General features: G+C 31.4%; 3 protein-coding genes across 3 annotated transcripts in view; 1 reads left to right on the forward strand and 2 right to left on the reverse strand.

Moving 5' to 3' along the window:
- The window catches only part of LOC113399382 (uncharacterized protein C14orf119), a 292,988-nt gene that overhangs the window by 253,882 nt on the left and 15,271 nt on the right, over positions 1–23,835 (reverse strand). The gene's annotated exons all lie outside the window — the stretch shown is intronic.
- LOC113399472 (RNA helicase aquarius) overlaps positions 1–23,835 on the forward strand; it is a 75,818-nt gene that overhangs the window by 24,098 nt on the left and 27,885 nt on the right. Inside the window, exons 7-8 of the mRNA XM_026638614.2 lie at positions 21,357–21,470; positions 23,448–23,551. Coding sequence (XP_026494399.1) covers positions 21,357–21,470; positions 23,448–23,551 — 218 coding nt within the window. The remainder of the gene's footprint in view (positions 1–21,356; positions 21,471–23,447; positions 23,552–23,835) is intronic.
- On the reverse strand, positions 6,931–16,610 carry LOC113399477 (G-protein coupled receptor Mth2-like). The gene is made up of 8 exons (XM_026638619.2): positions 16,131–16,610; positions 13,802–13,969; positions 13,073–13,188; positions 12,732–12,810; positions 11,217–11,377; positions 8,906–9,044; positions 8,212–8,301; positions 6,931–7,486 (listed from the first exon to the last, which is right to left on the reverse strand). The coding sequence occupies exons 1-8, from the start codon at positions 16,391–16,393 to the stop codon at positions 7,276–7,278; spliced, it is 1,227 nt and encodes a 408-aa protein (XP_026494404.2). The 5' UTR covers positions 16,394–16,610; the 3' UTR covers positions 6,931–7,275.

The following is a 23,835-nucleotide window of genomic DNA, read 5'->3' on the forward strand; positions in this document are numbered from 1 at the left end:
GAGAGATTCTCTGTTTTGTTGTAAGGAACATAAACAATACCCTTTTTTTACTATTTTTCTTCTGGGAAGGATGATGTAAACATATATATATCAAATTATAAGATACCGCGCTTGAACATACTCGTAATTCTACTGATTTATTACTATTATACTTAACGATGAACTAAGAGAGACGAGTTTATTTTGATTTAAAGGCAATTTACATCGACTATTATTCATTTAAGTAAGATAATTGAAAGAACTACATCATTTAAGACATATTAAAAAGCTATAAATCATATTAATCTATACTAGGATAGTATAGGTAAAGCTGAGTAGTTGGTATTTTGTGTAAACGCGGTAATCTACCATTCCGATTTGAAGTCTGCGTTGGATAGCCCTTTTATGTAGTCTATAGATACACTATAATATAACATTGCGCTACGTCTTTACTTGGTGGCTGAGAGCAAGCCCGGCTGAATATGTAGCACCCACACATCATATATTTTAAGGACAATACTTGCTATAATTTTATTGTGTTCGTTTGGAAGGGTTAATAAGCCAGTGTAACTACAGCAACAGGGAACATAACATATTAGTTTCCTAGGTTGGTGGCGCATCGGCTAAGTAAATGAGTATTTCTAACGCTGCTAATGTTTAAGAGCGGTGGTGACCACTTAACATCAGTAGCCCATGTGCAAGGTAAAATAAAAATAAAACTTACGAGTCACGGGGACGTAGCCGTGATATTTAATGTGAGAGAAACCGCGCGTAGCAGCTAGTAATCATCATTGTCTATATACTATATTTAACTGAGTAAGTTGTGTGTATTTATGAAAATTTTCACTCGTCTAAACGGAATTCGAATTAAAACAAATTGGTCTGAACTTACCATTTTACAAACTTGTACCAAAAAAAATAATTGATGCGACTTCCTTTTCATTAAAAATAAGTACTAAGTTAATAACCGTTATGATTGCTTATCGATATATAGCTGATTAATAAAAAAGTGTAAAAAAAAAAAACGAAAATTGCTCTTTGCGGTGAGTTTGTTATGCGAAGTTGTAATTTTAAATATTTTATCATAATATAAAAATACGCAAACAACGGTATTCATTAGTATGTTTTTTTTTATGGCGTGTATCACTCATTTGCATTACGGATAACTTGACGTGATACAGTCATGTCTTTTATAATTATTACTCTTCTGTATGTTAAAATGTCCTGAAGATTAGGCGTCCTATGATGGTTCAAATGTGTGTTAGAAAAATAATCAGTATGATATATGCGAAGAAAAATGGAATTCCATTCACCTAGAAACAAGGAGTAAAAAAAAACATTTGATTATAATGAAATGACATTAAATAAAATTGTTATTAAAATTCCGCCCGAATTAAAACAATAACAAAAAATAAGTTTAAATAACTTTATTTAAAACTGTATATAAAAGAAGGAGCCGGAAAGAAAATTAGAAGAAGGTCGCCTGGATGTATAATATAACCCTTTTCCTTACGTGACGATTTCTGCCAGTTCACTCTACTCTAACCCAAAAATATTATCCGTCCTGAAATACCTATGTATACTAATTTTCAAGGTAGAATAACGGTAAGAGCTGCAGGGCTATCTAGTGTCGAGTTACAAGAAATTATAAAACCTACTTCATGAAAAAATATAATTTTTGTGCCAACTTTCAAATTTATTAACGTCAAAGAGATATGCCGACGTCCATTTTTAAATACAAAGATTTATACATATGTATGTATGTATGTATGTATATATGTATTATTTTATTTGTTTAAACAAATTTCAAATATATAACCTTAATTAAACTGCGAGACGATAGTTGGTAATAATATTTATAGGTCTTTTATTTGGCCTTCGCTAATCGAGCGTGTCTACCGTTTAAGCAATCTCAATAATATTACTAATATTGATTTAAATCTTAAAGTTTCATAGATAAAGTCGATAATAATATTATTCAATGTACACAGAAAGATTAAATCGGATTAAATTATTTATTTCGGTAGCCTCATGAATACTGATTACATTGTTGCTACGTACGTACATACAGCATATTACGATCGAAGAAGTAAATCTATGTTTTTCTAAACATAGATTTACATATTTCATGTGATTTGACTAATCACAATTCTGTAAATCAACTATAACCAGTCGTTGATCATTATAAATCAAAATCAAAATATACTTTATTCAAGTAGACTTTTACAAGAAATTTTGAATCGTCATTTAAAAAAACTATATTAAGTGAAGTTACCACCGGTTCGGAATGCAATTTCTACCGAGAAGAACCGGCAAGAAACTTAGTAGTTATTTCTTTTCAACATTTAAAAATACAAAGTCATGTTAGTTAAATACAATTATATACCTATGTATATAATACATCCTGCCTGGAAGTCAACAAGTAGTAGGTCCATAATTTTTTATCATCTATATAATCTTGTATTGAACAATATGCCTTCATTACCAATGTATTCTTTACAAATTATTTGAATTTATGAATCGGCAAAGTTAAAAATATCTGCGGATTTTTATTATAGAAACGGATACCATGGCTCAAGACGGATTTATTGACCGGGCGGAGTCGGAAACTTGGCGTTGTAAGATTATTCTTACGTCTCGTGTACATACAATGATTAATTATCCTTGATTCTATCACACAACATCATTCATTTTCACGATCCTATTCTCATCCACTGCTGGACTTAGGCCTCACCAATGGTACGCCAATGAGGCCGATCTTCAGCTTGACTCAATTTCTATCCGCTGCCAGACACTGCGTATGTGGTTACTCCACCTAGCTGGAGGGCGTTCTATGCTACACTTGCCAAAGCGTGGTGACTACTCCAGAACACATCTACTCCAACGGTTATCGGTTCTTCGACATATGTGTCCAGTCCACCACTACTGCCACTGCCACTTCAGCTTACTAAATCTTTGCTCACTCTACTAATTTTTTGGGCTAACTTTGTTACTCTGTCAGCATCAGCACATTTGGTATTTGATCAATCAGAGAAACTGCGAGCATAGCCCTCTCCATAGCTCGCTGTGCGACTTATAATTACTATTAAATATGTTACTTTCAAAGTTCCGATATCAACAACGCTGACATTCGAAGCTAAATTTTTTTTCGAATCCATAATTAAAACCTTAGATTATTCAACATTCGACCGCTATTACGTTATTTTTATGCTAAAGTTGTTTATTTTTTTTTATTCCTCCTGTGATTGGATAAGGGTATATAGCATTATTAAAACATGTTTCAGACTAAATATGAGTATTCCTCATCTGAATTTTAAATTTGGTTAATATCTGATAATGTAACTGGCCGTTTACCCGATGGGAATTCCCATTTGTAATATTATTCAGTAACCCACGGTGGATTTTCTTTAATATTAGATTTTTGAGGTGCAGACAATGCATTGCTGCATTGCCCATACGCTTATTTTACCTCGGTCACGGCACAGGGTCTGTGTTAAAATATTCTTCATTTCACCCTCTTGGGTGATGAATTTTCAAAAACGGTGTAAAAGTTATCTTATAATCCTAAACAGAGATTTATAACTTTTAAAAATGACTAACCTTCATATAAACAATCATCCTAAGTTTCATCCCCATAGAAGATTTTTCTTTTTCTTAGTGCGCACTTACGCTTCAGGAAGAGTTCTTGTGCATAATTTCATCCTGTTATGCCCCTTTTTAAACTGTGCGTTCTATGTCAGCCAGTAGTGAATTTGAAAGTTACTTCGTAACCTTTTGAGGAACTGTTTTTACAAAAGTAACTTAAGATTATTTTTCAAAATATGTTATGACTTTATTACTCGTAATTGAATATACTAAAGTATTCTTGTATTAGTAAGGTAACATTTATGAATATATTTTGAATCAAACGTAGAAAGCGGCAAAACAGTAAAAGGCAAGGGAGTATAAGTACTGAATATATAATTCTCAATTTAATATAAATCAAGATTTTAAAACAGCTTAAAATTACAAATAATAAGTTTAATAATTAAAGAATTATTTCAATAAATGTTGTTAATACAGGTGTAACATGTACTTATTTAATAGATTTATTAATAATTAAATAATAAGACAATATATTTTTCAAATGGCACAATGAAGATCCGTTACAATTTTGTTAATATTGAAAAAATCACGTGCTAATATTTTTCACATAACATAGGTATGGAGACATTTTAGATTTGATGTTTCTAGAGATGTTCTGACAATAAAATTGAATGCCGAGAGTAATTAGGAATCAAAATTAGTAAGGATTGAGTTATTTATTGATCATCCGTTTCTTCTACAGACAAACAGGCGGGTGAATCACACGATTCGTCACTAACACGAGAACAAAGTTTATTGTAATGTCCCTTTCCCGGTCATGAAACAAAAAGCCTTTATTTAAAATGTTATAATAAAGATATAAACTATGCCTAATTCCTATATAAATTATCAAAAGATTTCGTAAATTTCATAAACGTATGATACGTAGAATTAAATGAAAAATATGCAATTTAAATTTCTAGTTAAAAAACTTACTCTTATATATATGTATATATTTTTTTGGAATTTATGAGGAGATAATTTACTCTATTGGCCTCGACGGCGTTACCTGCTGGGGTAGTAAGTATTGAGACTAAAGTCTTCGAAAAATTCTCAGTAGCCGCCCCGAGTTTTAGCTGCTTAATGTACGTACGTAAGTCCGTTGGCCCGCCTGAACTCTTCTCGGTTTCGGATTTGCCGTCTCATCAGATTATGAGTGGTAGACTAGAGACCTATGTTTGCACACAAACTTGGGCACTATATGACCCATCATCGTCATAATCACTAAGACGAAAGCCACATATTGTGAACCATATGGCTCAGATTAAACATGACCTAAAGATGCCTCCTGTGTGGACGGATTAGGACGTGTATTCATTATTTTGAAATATTTCGTAATACAATAAGCGTTAAATTATTTTATTCAAATGTCATCGTAGTTACCAATGCTATGACAAATATATTATAATTAATATAAGAAAACAAGATGGTTTAGTAAATTATGTACATAATAGTAATATCCATATTATGTTAAATAGATTTATGTAGATTTAACGGACAATAACAACTGTTGTTGTATTGCGTATTTAATTAAATAATTAATTATTAATATGCTAAAACTAGCATAATAATGTTTAAATTTGAAAAGCACGTCAATCGTGACGCACTATGCAGTAGTTTGTCTTTAAAGCTCAAACTACGACTAGTTAGTTGTTGTATGTTGTATAGGATATAAATTAGTGCAATTGCATTTTTCAATTCTTGATATTTATTTTAAAAAAAATGTTATCAATGTTTTAATTAGAGTCTTTTCTAATATTCTATGTGTAACAGTAGGTTTTACCGGGCCAATCTTAAGCATTCCAAGCGCCCGGATGCAATCAGTGTTCGAACGATCTCCCCTTCCACAAAAATACCTTTCAGAGACCTTATGGTGCACCTCATAGATAAATAATCGAAGACTTGACCTTTATCGGCGGGGTGCCCCGCAACGCGTGGCGTTCGGGGCACTCGTTTTTTTGCACCCTCTGTACCCTGCCTCAAGATAGGTCTAGGTATTACTATTGTCCAAAAGATCATAATATAACATACGCTTTCACTAGACAGGCATAAGGTACAGCTTTTTGGCCTTAAGACACTATTTTGACTAATTTAAATGACATTGAAATAATATATTTGATTGAAATTTTATACATTATTTATGTTACTGTACAAAACACAAACAAACACAATTATCCAGTTGCATTTATGTCGAAAAGAATAAGGGTTGTAATAATGCTACAAGTGCTGTTTCTTAAAGATTACATTTTAATTTAAATGCCATACATAAATGTCATACGTTTTAGTGTAATGTATTTAATTACATTTAAATTATACTTAGTTTCGGTGGTTAAATGCGTTATTATTATTTTACATTATTTTATCATATTTTATAAAATTATTAACAATATGTCGAAAATTTTAATAGTATATCTAATTTAATATATTTTTAAATTGCATACATTTATTTATGATTCTTATATATGTATATTAATAGATATTGTGTCTATTTATAAGTGAGTAATTAATTTGATTATCAAATTAAATTCGATATTTACAATTGGTAATAATATAACTTCTACTTTGAATATTAAGGAAATAAAGTATCTGTTTGTTACTATACGGAAACCAGTTCTTCTATTTTTGGGCTTGGCAACCCTAGCTGCATACAACATGCCTTCCGATTTGCTTTACAGAGTTCAATAAAGAAATATAATACTTATAAAATAGATTAATTATTCCTTGAGATTAGTGCTTAGATACAAACAAATACATGAAGTGTTTATAATACTATTATTAAATGGTCTTTCGTGTCGAAACATCGATTTTTCGTTAAGTCATTAAAACCGAATAATTTATAGCACTTAAATTTTTTTATTATAATACAGAGCGATTTCTACAAAGTTTATCATCTGGCAACATTTTTTATACAAAAAAAAATGGCAAGATTTGACCGTATGAGTAGGTAGTCAACTAAATCTAAATAATGATTTTGTCGTGTACTGCGAAATATAAACGATATTTACATTTGTATATATTTTTTAATTCGACCCACACATAATATGTCTATGTGGGTCGAATCTTGTATACTCAAGTATATACTTGAGTTATCGATTTCTCGAAGATTTGCACACTTTTGGCGCTCGTATTGAATACCGTTGGATATATACTGTTTTATTAATTCAATACCTGGATTAGGTGTTTCAATTTGATTATCATCTATACATCTATATATTATCGAAACAGCATCGTAATAATGTTAACAATATAACAATATTTATATATGTATAACTAGATACGAATATCAAGTGACTTAATTAATCATAACTTTTATACAAATCGACATTAAATTAATTCTCATTAATATTCATATGGATATACGTATAGTAATAATATTAAGCGTTAACGTCATTCAACTACGGCATAATTATAGAGTTCGTATTTACTACACTTCCCGTCATGTGTCACCGGAGAGATTCCAAGAAATCATTCCTATTTAAGGTGAAAATTATTGTCAGTTTAAAACGCTTAATGAGTAAATAGTTCTGACTCATACACGCTAACTGTGTACAAAAAAATAACTTTGCACACGAAACATTACGTATTTGTACAATATATTCGATATTAGTTCTTACGTACATAGTATTAAGAACCATGTTATATTTTTATCCATATTTCTTGATATTTGTAAGACTAGATAGCTGTCCTCTCATCGAGAGCGACATCTGTGTGGTGTACGATGTCCTCTTCATCGTTGCCGATCGCTAGATGGCGCTCTACCATATTAGACATACAGTCCAACCAGCCTCTCTTGTGCATTGCCTTTATAACTTTACGTCGAAATACGACCAGTATCAAGAAAATTAACGGTCCTTGTAGAGTGTTAAATATGTCAATCACGACCCTGAAATTCACAAAAATATTATTAATATTAAATTCTCAAGCTTTAATCAACCTTATGCTGCTATCTATACGTATTAATTTGGCTTAAATCCCCCATATCTTGCAACGGACTAAAATGTGATTTATCAATGGTTGTGTATGGTTAAGAGACTAAAAAATGATTAAAACTCTTATAATAAATTCTTCCAGCAGTTTTGGATAACCGGTTTCAATCAAAACGTTTTGTTCGTATTTTAACTGAACGAAGTCGAGTACAATAGCTAATTGCAAATTATTTTTAAACTTTAATCATACATATAAATATGACGTTGATTTCAAAATAACCAAGGTGATTGCATAACAACTAACACCAAAGGCATATGACGTAATGTTTGTTCTATTTATAAAAAATAGCCTTAAAATTATATTCCTCACTATCTTTTCCAAATTCTATGGAATTGTATTATTTACGTACATTTAATTGTATTTTTTTTTATTAGATGATTAATTCCCTCTGAAATAGAAACTGGCAACATTTTTGAGGATTTTAAGTCATAAGAAACTTAGCCTCTTTTTTATAGCATTAATTATTTCGGATTGGCGATGATAAATCAGATATACTGTGATTTCTATATACAGGCTACACGTCGAAGTAACTCACGTTTCCTGACGTACGTAACATAATATCGACAATAGGTCTAAAGTACTATTATGACTTTGAATTGAGAAGTGTATAAACATACTAACCATACTATGTGAGGTTTGAATAGCGAACTGATCATTTCGAAAACGAACGGCAGTCCCATCACTATGAATAGTCGGACAGTCATTAGAAGTCTGAAATTGATAAGACAATATATTAATATACAGCAATCTACGAACAGTCTTCTAATTCTTTTTCATCAGATCATCTCTAAAAATAATACTTTGTATTGATTTAATTGTTATAATATTTAAAATGGTGAGTAAAATATCTTTATTGGAACACACATCTTAGATTACATTAAGTTGATAAACCGTGGACAACCCGTTCATAGTATTATGATGTCATGGTGTGCTCCTAACCAATTTCCAATCGGTTCTATTCGGAGACTAGGCAGTTGTGCCCTTACTTAGAAAGAGTTCCACGACAGAACCACCGTTTCAACGCGTTTTCCAAACTCCGGACTTTTAACTAAGAATATGTCGAAAAATATCACAAAAGCATTGAAATAGTCTGACCCGGAGTTTGAACCCAGGACCTCAGAATCTGCGTCGTTTTAAGCTACATACATCAACATGGCATACTGTAATGAATAGCTTATATTTTATAAATGTTGAAATATGATATTTATAGAAATGACCGTCAAATTTATCTATCGGGTCCATTCACCAGTCACCATTCATGATATAAATATTAAATAATTATATATGAATAAAAAAATAATTTACATAGACTAACTTGTATTTTAATGCCTTTATGTGACTCGAGGCGAAGGAATTACAGCAAAGATGTATCGATATGTACAAAAATATACCGATATTAGTCAAGATGAGGATCGTCATCACGCTGTACATGTACTGCCACTGTTGTTTTTTAGCTGAAACGAAAGATCATTAAAACTTTAAAAGGATTATAACTGTACCGCGTTGTGCAGAAATTTTCCAACCCACAGAAACAAAAATAAAAATTGTATTGACGTGTTATCGTATTTATACTTAAAGGCAATGGATACATACATAATGTCACGTTACTTGTAAATGTTGTTTAGCGGGTTGTTGATTTTTTCTTTTTTTATTGATTTATAACCGTTTTCCCAGATAACACATAAGACAGATTACTAAACTGATCACCCTCTAAACAAAATTTATTGGTAAAGTCTAAGAAAGCAATTTTTGAAAATGGTATGCTATCCTAATAAAAAGTGTTATTGTTATATGCTAAATGTGTTTTCTAGCAGCAGAAAAAATAACATTAGGTATGTTGAATCAGTAGCAAACATTAAAATTAATAATAAGTCACAAATATCATGCATTTTGTGTATCATGTATCATTTCATTAAAAGCTTGAATTAATAATTGAATTTTAAATTAAATTTTAAATTTTGAAAATTGATTAAAATTTTGTTTCATGTAATGAAGGGCGTTTAATGAGAAATTGGTTCGGGGTAAAACGTCAAGACACGTTTTATTTAAAAAAAAAACTCAAAAAACTAAACTTTTATAGACTTACAACTGACTACCCTTGTCTGTGTCCATCACAACCTGTTTTTTTACACGCTTTTTAAGGCTTCACATGTATGAACAAGTTTAGGTAGTTGTACTAAAAACTTCTTTATATAAATAAATTTATGGCATCAATTTAAACCAAGTTCTAACTATTGTACTATAGATTTGGTAATCCGGAAGTACATACATGTAATGCATACGTGAATATAATCATTTGAAATCATGAAATCATTTAATGACTAGCTTATTTTTAATGATGGAACCCCGTGGCTTTAAGGTGAACTCATTAATAGCACTAGTGAGGTACGAGTACCTAAAATCTTTTAATTCGAGGAATTTCACACTGACAACAGCGTTATTGTTAAAGATTTCATACTTTTATATTATATATTTATTTTTATAATATGCCATGATCATTTTTTTTTTTTATTTTGTATACTTTTATATGTTCCCGACAACCCAATCTCACTATAAAAAACTAAAACCAATAAGCAGTAAACGTAGATTTAGTTTTTGTTAACATTAAATGCGGACGTTATATTAACGTTTCAATGGAAATTTGTTTGTGAATATTCTTCAAACGTCTGCTAGCTTTTATATCTGAATTTAAATCTCGGCTTGGTTAGTCGTATATGAATGATGACTCTAAACATTATCATTGTGATAACGAATCAGTGTGCCAAAAATATTGTCAAATTGTCGTCAATAATCTATGACGCGGTCGCACGTTAAAAATATATATGACAATACCTTATAAAGACTTTAAAAAACGAGTTTTTGTTGTTTTATCTGATTCACGCGTAATTCGCATATTTAAAATAACAAACCCACTTTTAAACCTGAATTATGCCTTAATGTGTCTATTCACGTTACGGAAAAAGTCAGGTTCGTCAATCAATCGGGGCCCATATTTGATGTAATCGTGTTCGACGCGTTGGGTTTACCTTCTATTAATATATCTCTCTTTTTCTTTATTAATATCCTTAGGAAGCGACGAGTGAGCCAGTGTAACTACAGGTACAAGGGACATAACATCTTAGTTCCCAAGGTTGGTGGCGCATTGGTAATGTAATTAATGGTTAATATTTCTTACAGCGCCATTGTCTATTGGTGGTGAACACTTACCATCAGGTGGCCCATATGCTCGCCTCCATAAATATATCATTAAAAAAAAATGCTAGAATTTCTGTTGAATTTAAACTGTAAAAATACTACAGTTAATACTCACTGTAAAGTTATATATTTGTTCAATAAGTGTGGAGATAATGTTTGGTTTTTAGGCAGGATGTTATTGATGATATACATAATTCAGTAAAATTTCGATTTGAAATTGGTTCTAAGAACGTTCTTGAATAAAGAATATTTTGATTCTAATGGGGCATCGATATTTCAATCCACATTAAACCATCCGAGTGCATGTTATTGAATTATTTATTGTACCAGAAAATAACGTCTTCCTTAATCCTTGGTACACGTATGTCGACCAAGGTCGGACTTTATTTAAATTATTTAATGCAAGGAAGTAGGAAATGAACTATACTTACTATAAAACCAGCACGTATTTAATCCGATACCAGGTTTCGGGTGCCGTCCCGGGTGGAAGTTGACGATGGCCATACAAACGGTTAAGATGACAGGAATACCCCAAGCGTATAGGGCGTACCATATGAAAGGTTTCCAGCCGTAATCCGAGGTAGCTGGTCGTCTGAAAAAATGTTTTATTAACCATTTGATTTCGTTAGTTATTATAATGTTGTAGCCGAGATGGCGCGCGTGCTTCTTATCCGATGATTACCGGTTCTAATCCAGACAAGGTTACCTAAATTTTCATGTGCTAGATTTATTTATAATTGATCTCGAGCTCGGCGTGGAAAACATCGTTAGGAAACCTGCATGTGTCTAATTTTAATGAAATTCTGCCACATATAGGTATATCTACCAACCCGCATAGTAGGAGCCTGGGGAATTATCTCTAAAGCTTCTCCTCGAAGGTAAAGGATGTCTTAACCCAGCAATGGTAATTTACAGACAGTTACTCGATAATGATGTCCTTCTGACAGATTTGAATATTTTTAACAGGGCTGGCCAACTACGCAGGCGATGTTACGATGCTTGCCTGAGAACTAATAAAAGACCTGAGTCTATTACCTAACTATAAACAAAAACAAGTCTTTGTGTCGCAGTGTCCATAGGCCAGTGTAATGATTTGTGTGAGACTAGGAAATACTAAGTGAGGACCTTATATTGTTAATCTGAGAAAATATTGTATTTCAGTTCTTCACATGTAACAAATTTAATTAAATACACTGACGCAGGAGCTAGCTCGTTAACAGTATTCAAGAATAAGAGAATTAAAAAATATATATGCCTGTTGTATCATTTGATACTATGTAACTCTAAAACAAACATAGCATTAGTATGAGTTGTGTGTCTGTACTTGCTATGGCGCATACATATTATTGATGTTAAGACTGCGTATTCCTTTGATGTGTAATTTAATACATTTTAAACGTTATATAAACGTTCATTAAATATAAATAACAATGTACAATACTTCGAATTCATTCTAAAGTAAATTTGGATCGGATATTTTATTGACATTTTTTAGATTCAACGTGTGATAACGGTGTGCTTTAAATTGATTTTATGTTTAGTTGTCGAATACTTGGCGCTCCGTTAGCATAGCAATGGAAGTCATATTGCTTTCAATTAACCAATAAATTTTATAAAGAAAAGTAATAGCCTGTACATGTCTTATTGCTAGACTTAAGCCTTTTTTAAGGCACTTCCTTTTGAAGGAAAGTATTAGAGCATATTCCACCACGATGCTCCAATATTGGTGAATTGATACATAACATACATATGGTAGATTTTCACTTTTAGATGTTATCCATCTCCGCCAGGTAAATGATGAATTATAAAAAACAAATTAAGCACATTAATCCAGTGACGGTATTTGAATGCTATCTTGTATTAAGAATAAGGATTTCACCTACTGGGTCATCACGTCACATATTGTATACATATATACTAATATAATAACGACATGTTTACCTTACCTTATATTAAGAAGAATTTGTACGGAAATTGCATTCGTCCAAAAGAAGCTCGCGATTAAAAAGAAATATACTAAGAAACCTAAAAAATAACATTCAAATTAATATACAATTTTATATAAATTATATATATTTATTACTTGCGTATGATGTTTCGATGTCAATGCCAAAGGAATCAATTGTCAATGTTATCACTATAAATTAATTTATAAATGAATATACATAATATCCGTAGTTGTTTTGGTCTCATCAACGAGCTAATTATATTTTACTTTTAATTTTAATGAAGTCGCTTGTAAGACTGGACTCTATAAGTATTATGTATTATATGATATTATATTTACCTCTTGCAGCGCATAGATTCATATCTGAGTATTCGAATAACTTCATAAATGACAAAACGCCGAATCCGATTGCTGAACTTAGACAAAAGTTTATTATACTTTTCCCTTGAATATCCCTAAAACAGATAAAAATGTAAATTGAAAAGAAAATACACATACATGTTATAATAGCACTAGACTACGGTATTGATAACTATCGATCTATACCTTTCGCAAGATATTACCCATGGACATTCCACATTCAAGAATTCATTCTGGGGAATACAACACAAAGACCAACTCAATATAAACAAAGATAGATAAAACAGTTGTGTCCTTATTATTATATCTAATAATAAACGCTAAAATAGTTAATATTTAACATTAAAACATAAAATAAATGCTAGTATTACCTTCTCGGAAATACAAGAGAAGCAAAAAGACAAATGATGTAGGAACATTCATCGCCCAATTGTAAGGTCATTTGTAATATGACAAGAATCCCGATGAATGGATTTTATACAAACGATAAGTTAGCCTCACCTCATTCTGTGAAACGCTGAACAAAGCGAGATTAGCTAATTTAATCGCAATTCTCATTGGTCAATGGCAGCCGATGACGTAATAAATGACCAATGAACGTTTAGTATTATGTGAAATTTATTACTTTCGCTTTGATTAACGTTTCGGAAATTGGAGGTTATTAGTGGTTTTTGTAAATAGTTTAATCGGTAAGGGTATTTTTTTTACCTCATCTCCGGCAGCAAACAATATACGACGGCTGTCAGGATCAGAAATATAACAGACACCAGCATACAGTATCCTAAAACTTTATCATCAACAATAACTTCATCCTGATCCGCACACAGTACTAAAAGTCTTTCAGAACTGTTAGCTGTTTCATTCGCAACGCAGAAGCTGTGAACAGAAAGATTACCATAAAATTGACTGAATGCAAACTTAAATTACTATAATACTCGATGTATTTGTGATTAATGTTAATTCATGAAAATTCAATTGTGCTTTTCTGGGGTTGAACCCCCAACCATCGGTTAAGATGCACGCGTTCTAACCACTGGGCCATTTCGGCATTTAGTGGGTCACGGCTCAGCTATTCAACTGATTATCATGATTTTTTGCCTATACGTAGCATCTTCTAAAACGCGGGCTAAGCCGCGGCGTGAAATTAGTGATGAAAAATTGATTAAATGCTTGCCAAAAATCTCAATCACTTGCTTTGAGCATGATCGGCGTACTCGTGATAATTTCTGCAGGTAAATCTCGTTCGGAGCTATCAATGTTTTAAATCTCAGGTCGATGTCCGATAACTTAAATGAGCACAACTACAGTAAAGACTCATTAACGTAACATGAGTAACATTTTGCAAGTTCGGTAAAATTTTTATTTTAAATTTTTCTTCTTGTTTTGTCCAAGCGTATTATATATGAAGATACTTCACATAAATGTATAGAATGTCCACGTCGAGCAGAGTCCTATTTGCGTCACACATTCAATTTAATAAATTACAAAAACATTGTCCATAAGAAGAATAATGATAATCAATTCTTTTGTACATAAGATACATCTTTAAACATTTTTGATTCAAAATAATGCTATCTCCTTCTCAAAAGTCGAGATGGTTCGGTGGAATTAACTTAACTTAAGATCCTAAGCCAGGCAAGCGCCACTGAATTTTCATGTTTCAATTACATGACGTACATTTTATTTGTAATGCATCTCAGGTGCTCATGGTTTATTTGTAAGTAATCACAAGTGGTGTTGCGGTGATTGCACTTGCAAAGTAAGTGGTCCGATCCATGTGTATAGAAATAAATGTTTTTTATTAGTACCTAACTAAAAAACCAAAATCAATAGTCATAAATCTTATTAGTATATAATACTATGACATACGTAGCTGCGTTCGAAGTTTCAACCGCTCTAGAGTATTGACGCCATCAGTGCTAATTTCGTAATATTTTATATAATATGTAAACATTAGGCGCGACAATCTTAGTGTGTAGGTTCAAGTTCAAGAGTTGAAGAATGTATTTTTAGCCGTATGCAAAATGATAGAGATGACCAATGCTCTATTAATCAATGATTTTTTTCTGGTATGTTTCCCATTAACTTCGCTGATCGTTAACTGATTTTTAATTTTGATAAGTAGAAAAATAGTTGATATGTCAATTGTTCCGTCTTTGTTAGGTTTGATAATTTGACCTTGTTAAATGATATTATTGAATTAACTTTGTGAATGTAAATTAAAATAATAAACCCAACACTATAGGAGGAAGACTAGGATGTTTTACTAATCAGTGCTCATTTGAGCAACGCGTTAAGAAATAAGGGAACCTGGGCCGCGTACTGGATCACTTTTAATAAATGCTTATTTACCACAAAAAAAAGTTAATTTTAATAAAACAGTAATGTTAATACCGATATCGTAAATTTCTAAACAAAGAATTACATTACTCTAACTAACAACGACTCCAGTATTACTGATACGGATGATGATATTATTTTTTGTTTAAATGCAGGGTCCATTATTAAAATTAATTAATTTGGACAATAAACCCAAATAATAAGTAATCACGAAATATTCAATTAATATTTGTCGGATCATTCGGTCGTTAACGAGGGAATATTTTCTGGACAAAAAAAATCGTCTGAGCTAATTCTAATAATAAGTTCGATCGATTTACATGCACTTACAGTGTATTTTACAAAGTATTATTAAATAAACACTACACTGCAGCGGTTAAAATTGTTATAATAATATATCATGAGTTTACTTTGCAAATGTTAAGCCTTTTTTAAACCTATATTATTTGGGTATGAATGAAATATTTATCGTTATAACGGTGTAGGGACAGTTAAATCTTTGACACGTCTTGTGTATGGGGCCGTCATAAATTACCAGCCTGTAATAATATTAGTACTTATTAGATCCTTATTAGTCCATATTAGATCCTTACACCATCTAGGGTGACACTGATTATAAACTAATTAATTCATACAGGGCAGTAAGGTTTTATAATTGTTAAGGTGCTATTTTATTTTAATTAATAATATTACATACCTGTCTTTATCGACTTGTGGTTCCGTATCGTCCATCAATATGATCAAAAAGCCTTCATCAGTGACACTAAAGTTTAGCACCGATGTCGATATCGAAACCACGTTTTCACATTCAAGTTTTATTGGTGTTGTTATATTACGTTTAATATCCAAACAGTTGTGTTCGTCGACATCCAAAACACCCTGATTCGGCTTACAGCAAAAAGATCCTTCGGGATCACCCGCAACGAGAGTAAATATCGCAAAAACTAGAAATAATTTCATCTTCGATTTATTTTAAAAAAAAAATATCAGTCACTTATCACTTATACACTTTTTTAGGATATATTCGCTAATACTTATATATTAACGTGTAAATAACGGTTGTCGTAAAATAACACGGTTGAATGAGATAAAAATATATTTTACGTGCGTCTGCTCACGACACGAGCGCCGGCGCATGCTGACCTCGATGACACCGAGAGTCGACTGAGGGTTTAAACTTTTGAACGGTATTGCCAGTACTTATACTGAATTTTGGTGCAGTCACGGATTATTTGAAATGCAAGTTTGACTGTATTAAACGATTTGAAGTGTCTGATATATAAGGTGGTAGTGAATATCTTTATTAATTTACGGATCATTCTTATTCCGAGTTGAAAAAAACAATATTTACTCTGGTTACATATTTATATTCTACTGCATTGTATAACAGCTTAAACCAGATTATTTGAGTTATTTTCACTTAATAACGATTCAAAGAGCTTAATTTAAATATGACCTAGAAACAGACCATAGAATCAGTAATAATACTTAGAATTCAATTTCAAATTTAAATATATGTGGTAAGGATCTAATCAACATAAAAAAAATACTATTGCAGATTCATTTAAAAAAGGAATGGCGAAATCGAATCGCGCCGGGAATTTGTCTTCGCTTTTAATTTTCTAATCGCTTTTGTTGCTTCACTATAATTTTCCGCGCGGTCCACCTACCTTTTGTTTTTTATATTTGAGATATTTCAATTAGATAACGCTTCAAATGCTTAAAAAAATTGCTATCGGGGCCATTTTGGTCTGATCCGCTTCAGCGGATGTATGTAAAAAAACTGAAAAAATCTGATCAATCTTTTAAAAATTGAACCTAAAAATATCGTATAATACAAAAACATTAAGATTATTTTAAAGATTAAATTTATGGTAACAGGTCAATAGGAATTTTAACGAAAACTTTTTAAATCATACATGTTGCTTCCAGTGGTGACGGAACGGCTGATTTATTTCGACTGGGCAATTGGAATTGGGATTCAATGGAGAAATGCTAGACAATATTCTTGCTATAACAGGAACTGTAGTAAAATATATTGAAATCATGGTTAATATAGGATTTTTTTTAACATTTTCATAAAGACAATGTAATTATTGTCAACGTCAAGACTAATTAATACATTTTCAATAATAACTTATCAAACGTTCAATTACGTATGTGTAGTTAATTAGTGGGAAAAAACATAGAAATATTAATTATTAATTAATTGTTGAACGTACAAATGGATGCGTAAATCGTTGAGCGCGTCAGTACTTAATTTTCAGATTGATTTTAACAATACTTTATTCATTCATAACACTACTCTCAAGGAAAAAACGTTGATAAATATTTTATCTACTGTAACTGTAATTTACACTCACAGCTTCATGACCTGGAGTAATTGTAGACGATCAAATACATATAGAGAAGAGCCGAGATGACCCAGTGGTTAGAACGCTCGCATCTTAACCGATGATTGCGGGCTTAAATCCAGGCAAGCATCTTATAATTCATATCGTGCTCGGCGTTGAAGGAAAACATCGTGAGGAAACCTGCATGTGTCTAATTTCAAACGGAATTCAGCCACATGTGTATCCACCAACCCGCATTGGAGCAGCGTTGTGGAATATGCTCCAAAAACCTTCTCTTCAAAGGGAGAGGAGGCCTTAGCTCAGCAGTGGGAAATTTACAAGCTGTTTATGTGTTAATGTGTGACTTTAAATATAGTACGTATACTACTGAACTTAATGCAAAGAGTATCATCAAAATCGGTTTATAAACAAAATAGTTATACCTTTAAATATTTCATTGATTCAATATACAAGGAAGTCAAGTGACTTTTGAATTTGATTACTAAAGTCCTGGTTAATGTAAAAATGTATGGCTATTTTAAAGAGTATCTGATGGAGGCTGGTCATATATAGACTGCTAAATATTTTTTTAGAAAATGTATATCGTTTGTTTTTTCATTTACGCAATATATCCCTAGATAGACTGTGTTTCTCGATAGATTTTATATATAAAGACAAATGTATTGACTACTTTTTATCTTTGTAAATTGATATTTTATTATAATTATTTTTGTAACTTTCGGACGTGTTTCAGACTGTAGTACTTATGAATGATCTCCTTCGGACGAGTTATATATCGGTTGACAAATCCGTTTATAATTTACGAAACATTAAAACACCGTGTATATATTTAGAATAAAAATAAATTGTAGAAAGTATTTATTCCTATTTAACATAATTGTAACCGATACGCAAGTATTGGGGCCAACCTGGTAAGTTACTCGTAGTACTTGTGGTAGGAAACCGAGCTCTTTCATAACCCTTCGTATATTTGTGGTGACATAATAATGAACATAATGATGAAAAAATATAACATGTCTGTGAGTGTGTGTGTGTTAGTGTCGGTTATAGTAGCGCATATGTGTGTGTGGACTTACATTTGTTTGTGAATGTGTGTTTGTATCGTATCTATTGTGTTTGCGTGAATGGATAATATAATTGTCTGTAAATATTAGAAGATTGACTTAGATATTTTCGTTTAGCAAATTTAGTTTTCAGTGAATTAACATGATAATATAAGAAAGAATGTACATATTACGTCACGTCATCAAATAGACAGGCGCCAGACAATGAAAATCGCTGCTACGTAAATCGAATACATTATTTTGTTTAAGCCCGCTGTTTAGATGTCGTTTAAGGTTAAACGTTAATATCATTCGAATATATAAATAAATATGTCAATTATAAAAAATATTTTGCTTACTTCATTTAAGTAGTCTTATATCCTTGTTGTTTTATTTAGCTAGTTAGTCAATTGAATAAACGCATAAATCTTATTAGCCGTGGGATATATGCGGACTTTTGAATACTTTTCCAGAAGATGTCACTCACAAGCGCGTTATTAATCATAATTTTGCATGATTTAATTAAATAGAATATGGATTATACCGAAAACAGCTTGGAACTCGTTAGTTACTCTTTTTTCTAATTACTTACAATTTAAATATACATACGTATATATATAACGTTAAAATTAATGTTAAATAACTATATACATTATAACGTGCTTTTGTGGTTATCGATTTTTTAACCAAAACTTTTAATTTACTCTAACTAAATAGATCTGAGTATTTTTAATGTTTTCAGAGAATAAAATGTCATTAAATATATAATCGATTAAGTGATCCGGTTTTTACATTAATTAAAAATTTTATATTAGATAATATATTTTATCTTTTAGCGACTTTTGGTATAATAATATTTTTTTTTTTTATATTACTGATAAGAAACTAAATAATAAGCAAGGCATGAGTTGAAGAGACTCTATACGTAGAAGCCGTAGATTTTAACTAAAATTCGCGTATTTCAATCTGGTGTAAAAAAATTATCTTTATATAATTTCCGGAGAAGACGAGATAGAGAAATGGCCTTTGACCAGCTACTGACCATTAACAGGCAGTTTATTTTTAACAGGCATAGGTTATTGCATGCAGGACAAATAAATTTCATTTTTCTAAACGAACATATCTGTATCCAGCCTCAGGTTAATATATTATCTTAAAAGACAATATAGATTATTGTCTAACCTATACCGTAAATTTTTGAGGGCCCGGCTCGAGAGCTTGTTGTATAAAAGTAGGTTCAATTAGAAGTTTATTTAAAGGACAAGAAAATATAAAAACATAATATACATAAGTTACTGCTTTAAAATTTTATATATTTTAACGTAAGATGCTTCGGAACTTGTTTTGCCTACGGTCCTCGACTTGACTTACTTCGGCCTTGTTTGTAACGGAATGAGTCTGAAAAAGTTAACAGCAGATCTCTCAGCCGGTTGTTCTCAGTCCACATTTCGAATCGGTGGTAGGCTTCACGCAATAATACAGAATATATAGGTATATGTGAATGTTTTTGATCTTTAATACCTATATATTAATAGCTAAAGTTAAAGTAAATCTTACAACAGAGCGAAAATATTCGAAATTTAAAAAAATAATTCTTTAATATTATCTGCACTTTTGTACCACTTTCAATATTCGTTTCAGTTTATATTATAAATGAGTGCGTTAGTTGTTCCCAAAGTTGGTGGCACATTGGCTTTATAGGAAATGTTTAATATTTCTTACAGCTCTAATGTCTAGCAGTGGTAACCACATAACATCAGATGGCCTATTAACCCGTCCGCTTATATATACAAAAAAAATTGTTGATCCAATGATTAGAAGTCTCAATTTGACAGATCTGCGCGATTTTAACACGTACATAGTTTTGATGTGTGTATACTTAATTAAGTCATCGACGTACATATTTTTCGTCTATATTTAATGTAAGTAATAATGGATTACATAGACCACGCAGTGATGGAATTATGAATGAATTATATCTACCTACTTGGGTTTTACCGAGCTTTCATGCTGTGTCCGGAGATTCATATCTATGTTGACTTAATAGTTAATATGAAAGAAACTCCTCACAAGTTCCTGTTACCGGACGTAACTGCATTTTTCAGAACGAGTAATAAAGATCAGATTGAAAATACATGGATTAATATTAAAGGTTTCAGTACGTTTAGAAGGAATTTATAGTTTCATATAAGGAATAAAAAATTATATTTATAATAAATAATCTTCGGTGATTTTTAATTAAACTTAAACTTAAACTATAACGGATGCTCAAATAAATGAGTTGCTCGACTAATTTCGGCGAATTGCAATACGTGATATCAAATGCAATATAACTATACTCGAAATTCGAGCCTCACAATTGCCTTGATTTTGCCAAATATAAGCACGAAATTAAAATTTAAAAAGATTACGAAATAAAAAATACTTTTTGATGTGTACAGACAGTAAAAAGCCGTATTTAAGTTATTTTAATGGTTATTTCGTGTAACATTTGATGTTGATTAAATGTGTTTATCTTCTTTCCAGCTCCTACAGATGCTCAAGTTCTACGCCCGGTTTGAGATCAGCGATGAAACTGGCGACCCGATGACTGATCGAGACATGACGTTACAGCATTACTCCAGAATTACTTCATTGCAAGTACGTAACGATCTTTATATACTTAATTAAATAATCTAAACATTAGATATTCAATTCGCTTGGTAATTATCTTAACCATGATGATATTATTTATGAATAACGAAAAGATGGCGAATCTAGGTGATCTAGCTGTTCACGGTAATTACCAGTCCATATAGACCGTTCATTGAACAAGCAGTCATCTTACACAGCTTCGCAAGAATATAAAGTTGGGTAGGGACCTGGTCCATGATATCCTCGAACCAGATATTATAGGCAAGGAACAAGCTCATTACAAGTTCCAAATACAAGGAGTCCCCGGAATCCGAATGCGTGGATAAGGATATTCTACAACCCTCAAAGGACATAGGTCTGCTTACTTTGCGGCCGAAATCAATTCGTAATGGGTAACCACCAACTAGAGTCACCCTTTCTATCTTTCCAATATTTGATCTGCTAAAAAAAATAAAACGCTATTCGAAAAGAGACGTGAACAGTCGATCGACCTTTGCGTTTGCGTGACCAAGTAACGTGCAATGCTGAAGTGTCGCTGTAATAACCGCCCTGAGAACAGATGACTTGAGAACGCTTTGATGAAGAACTTTCAGCATTAAAGAATGCGGCTGAAAAGAATCATGAGTGCGCAACCGCAAAGCTCACATTTTTCATTATGTTACTTTACTTACGGACTTTTTATACTCGAGAAATTCTCTAAGCTAAGTTCAGACATGTAGGGCTCCTCCATTGCGTAGGCTGATACGTCAATGGCCTTTTTCCTTTTGTCTTTATTCAAATAACCTTGTAAAGATAACCTATAAACGTACGAGAATATATATTTTTATTACGGTAAATATTAAATAAATTAATATGTCATTTGTTTTAATGATTTATTCTAAGTGATAAATAAATGCAGGCAGTGATCACACAATAATCTACAAAGCATTTAATGGTAATATTTTACTACTGTGACTTATCTATAAAAAATATCTACAGAGTATCTATATATCTAATAGAACTTTTTCGATTTATGATATTTGATATTTAAGCTATGTTTCGAAGAATAAATGTATGTATCTATATTATCTCGTATTTAGAAACTATAAACTTCGTTATATAAAAGTTCCATATCGATTGAAATAAACTTTTTTTACTTATTTTTTTTTAAATATATTTACATTACAAATTAATAAACAAATTAATGAAACCTAATTTTTATTATATGACAAATAATTCAATACCTTTGTTATTATAAGTATAGTTACGTAAAACATTTCATTGTTAATATATTGTTGGAATTAGGTTTTACTATGTAATTTAACATTTTCATGCGTCATGGGAATTTAGATTCAAACAGTATTAAATGATTTACCTTTATGAATGAGTTCTGACGTCTTAACCATTTTTTTTATTATTGTTCATTGAGTCACATTCCCGACCACGTTACTACGTCAAAATTTCGACCTTATTTGAATTACCCTTTCTAAAAACTCATAATACAATACGCAGAACAGCTATCGGGACGTCGGTTCGTACAAGGTGTTGTTTTCCCGGTAACCATTATTGAAAAAAAAATTACCTCATTCAAAGTATTTACTCTTCGTTTAATAATAAAAAAAATAAGTAGTAATAGAAAAAAAAGCTGTACAAGCTGTTTTCGCATTTATTCCCTTTTGTTCCTAAGCTCTATATCAAATATCAAAAGATATTTTGATTAACACTAACATATTAAATAATACAACATCAAGGTAACAATCGGCTCCATTTATTGGCGCAAATCGCGTTGCAACCCCTGTGTTACCTAATTAATCTATGTTGAACACTTTTCTGTGACACTTTTCTCCGGAAACACAAGGTACAAGGTATATTCATCGGTATACGAAATACAAACGAATAAGTCGTACATTATAATTTTGCCTGAATATAATTAATGTATACCGATCGTACTTTACAATTATTTTATGCATGTCACATTAAATTCATTCTTATATATTGTTTCAGAAAGCCGCATTTTCTAAATTTCCTGATTTAAGACTGTTTGCATTGGCGAACGTTGCTAGTGTCGACACTAGGGAAACCCTTCATAAACACTTTGGGAACCTTAGGTAAGTCATTATAAATTTTTGAAGTGGTGAAATAATCTATATGCATATTACAAAAATATAATAATATATTTCATGTACTCGATGTTTTTTTTAAGAAATGTTCCGAAAGTATTGTATTGAGAGCCCTTAAATAATTTAAAAAAAACATACGCCCATTTTGATTGATGGTTAGTTGTATAAAATACGATGGATGTTCAACATAAACTGACAGACTTAAGTACATACACAATAATGGGATTCTAATTTGATAACTTTAGTGTTGTAAGTTTTGTTTTAGAAAAACC

Source organism: Vanessa tameamea, chromosome 19 (genome assembly GCF_037043105.1).
Source record: "Vanessa tameamea isolate UH-Manoa-2023 chromosome 19, ilVanTame1 primary haplotype, whole genome shotgun sequence".
Taxonomy (NCBI): domain Eukaryota; kingdom Metazoa; phylum Arthropoda; class Insecta; order Lepidoptera; family Nymphalidae; genus Vanessa; species Vanessa tameamea.

Excerpts from the sequence above, each read along its gene's own strand:
- LOC113399477 (XM_026638619.2), bottom strand. The coding sequence starts at position 16,393 with ATGAAATTATTTCTAGTTTTTGCGATATTTACTCTCGTTGCGGGTGAT. Across the intron at positions 9,045-11,216 it reads AAATACGTGCTGGTTTTATA|CTAAAAAACAACAGTGGCAG; the intron begins GTAAGTATAGTT and ends CTTTCGTTTCAG. Across the intron at positions 7,487-8,211 it reads TTCAAACCTCACATAGTATG|GGTCGTGATTGACATATTTA; the intron begins GTTAGTATGTTT and ends TGTGAATTTCAG.